General features: G+C 34.9%; 1 protein-coding gene across 1 annotated transcript in view; it reads right to left on the reverse strand.

Moving 5' to 3' along the window:
• Positions 1–879: 879 nt before the first annotated feature.
• Positions 880–2193, reverse strand: part of LOC102849441 (solute carrier family 23 member 2-like) — a 23227-nt gene continuing 21913 nt past the window's right edge. Inside the window, exon 3 of the mRNA XM_006884623.1 lies at positions 880–883. Coding sequence (XP_006884685.1) covers positions 880–883 — 4 coding nt within the window. The remainder of the gene's footprint in view (positions 884–2193) is intronic.

Below are 2193 nucleotides of genomic sequence, written 5' to 3' on the forward strand. Positions count from 1 at the left end.
GATTCAGGCCATGGTCTTTTGATCACTTCCTAATTGATGAGATGGATTGACACAGTGACTGCAACAATGAGGTCAAGTGTGTCAGAGATGATGAGGATGGCACAGGATGGAACAGAGTTCAAGTCTATTGTTCACAGGATTGTTATGAGTCTTACTCAACTCAATGGCACCTAACAACAACTTAAATATCGTATTGTAATGTCCATACTTCTTAAAAACAATGATATAAAGTTAGAACATTTTATTTTCTAAGATACAGTAATGAGAAGGAAGAAACAAACATGTTTGTCATACACACACACACACACGGATACAGACATGTTGATAACAAAATAAGGAAGATAACTTGAAGACACAGTAAAAAGGTGGCACAGTCATTAAAGTGGTTGGTCATTAACTAAAAGATTAAGATTAAGCATTCTATTCACAAATCACTCTATAAAGATGGATTAAAGATTTGGCAGATAGCTTCCATAATTATTTACAACTTTGAACTCCCTATGAGGAAGTTCTACTCTATGCTATAGAATCAGTATAAATCAGAATTTACTTAGTATCAGTGTCATTTATACAACATAGAATATACTGAAAAGTTAAGGAAAAAACCAAATACAACTGTAACAAAATAGCTAATATTCATGCCACTGGCATCATGAAACACAAAAAGGAAAAGGATGGTTGAATAAAAGTAATATAAAATACAGAAATACAAACTGAAACTTCAAATGTGACAAAAGATATAAACCTACAGATTCCACCATCTGAGTAAACGACAAATGGGATAAATTGATGGCAAAATATCATCATTAATCTCTGCAAAATGAAAATCAAACATTAAAGCAAACAAAATTCTAAAAACATCAAGACAGAAATGAAGTGTTATCTGTGGGAGAACACAAAAACAAATGTAAGAAAACTTTTAATCAGAAACCATCAGAGTAAAAAAGAAGGAGCACAAACTTTCTATGTACTGAAACAAAAGTAACAAACACCATTAGAAATCTTTTTTAACGTGAAGAATACATAAAAATATTCTCTGATGAAAGGCAACAAAAATAATATATTGCTAGCATATCAATTTTAAAAGAATGGCTAACATTTTATAAACAAAAATAAAATACAGAGGAATGAATCTGACAATACCTGAAAAGTGAATAAACACAATGGGGGAAGATATTATTGTCGTTGTGTATCGTTGAGTTGGAACTAATGCATGGCTGATCTCCCAGCAGGTTGAGGCAGTACATCACACAGAAAATTGCCGATGTCCCTCATGAAAGAGTTAGTGGATTCAAACCTCCTGCCTTTGTGATGGTAACTCTGTTCATAACCACTGTTTAATAGACATTTATTCACTCAAGTTATATAAAAAATGTCTTTGACAGTTAAAACACATATACAATGCTTTAAATATAATTCACCAGGTAGATAGAAGAAATGTTTAAGATAATCATATAAACTTGAAAGGATAAAAGAAAAAAATGGAGAGAAAAATTAATAAAGAAAGAGAAAGGCATTGAAAAATATGGACAGTGAATAAAGAGTTGTTTGTAGGTGCTGGAAAGTTGAGTAAGGCTCATAGCAAGCCTATGAACAGAGGACCTTAATTCTGTCCTACCTTGTGCCATCTTCACACTTCCTGACAAACTAGAGCCAATTGTGGCAGACACCGTGGCAATCCACATGGTTGAGGGGCTTTCTTCCTTCCTCAAACCTCCACCCTTCCAAGCATCATAGTCCCTCTCCTAGCAACATGCCTGAAGTACGTGAGGCAAAGCCTCATTATCCCTGCCTCCAAAGAACACTCCAGACGCACCCTTTCCAACACATACTTATTTGTTGTTTAGGCAGTCAGTGGAATGTTCAGTGCTCTTCTCTAACACCACAACTCAAAGGCATCAATTCTTCTGTCTTGCATATTCATTTTCCAGTTCTCAGATTCATGGCAAGTGATTTGAAAGACCATGGCCTGAATCAGATGCATCTTAGTACTCAAACTTATATGATTACTTTCAATAATTTGGAGAAGTCCCTGACTACAAACATTGCCAATGCAATATGTCTCCTAATTTTCTGACTTCTGGCACCAAGTGTGTTAGTTGTGAATTCAAGTAAGATGAAGTTGTTGACAGTTTCAATATCTTCTCCATCCACCATGATGATGACTGTCAGCTCCATAGTCAACACTCTTGG

This window comes from Elephantulus edwardii, unplaced genomic scaffold (assembly GCF_000299155.1).
Source record: "Elephantulus edwardii isolate Elephantulus edwardi_28Jun2011 unplaced genomic scaffold, EleEdw1.0 scaffold00036, whole genome shotgun sequence".
Lineage (NCBI taxonomy): Eukaryota > Metazoa > Chordata > Mammalia > Macroscelidea > Macroscelididae > Elephantulus > Elephantulus edwardii.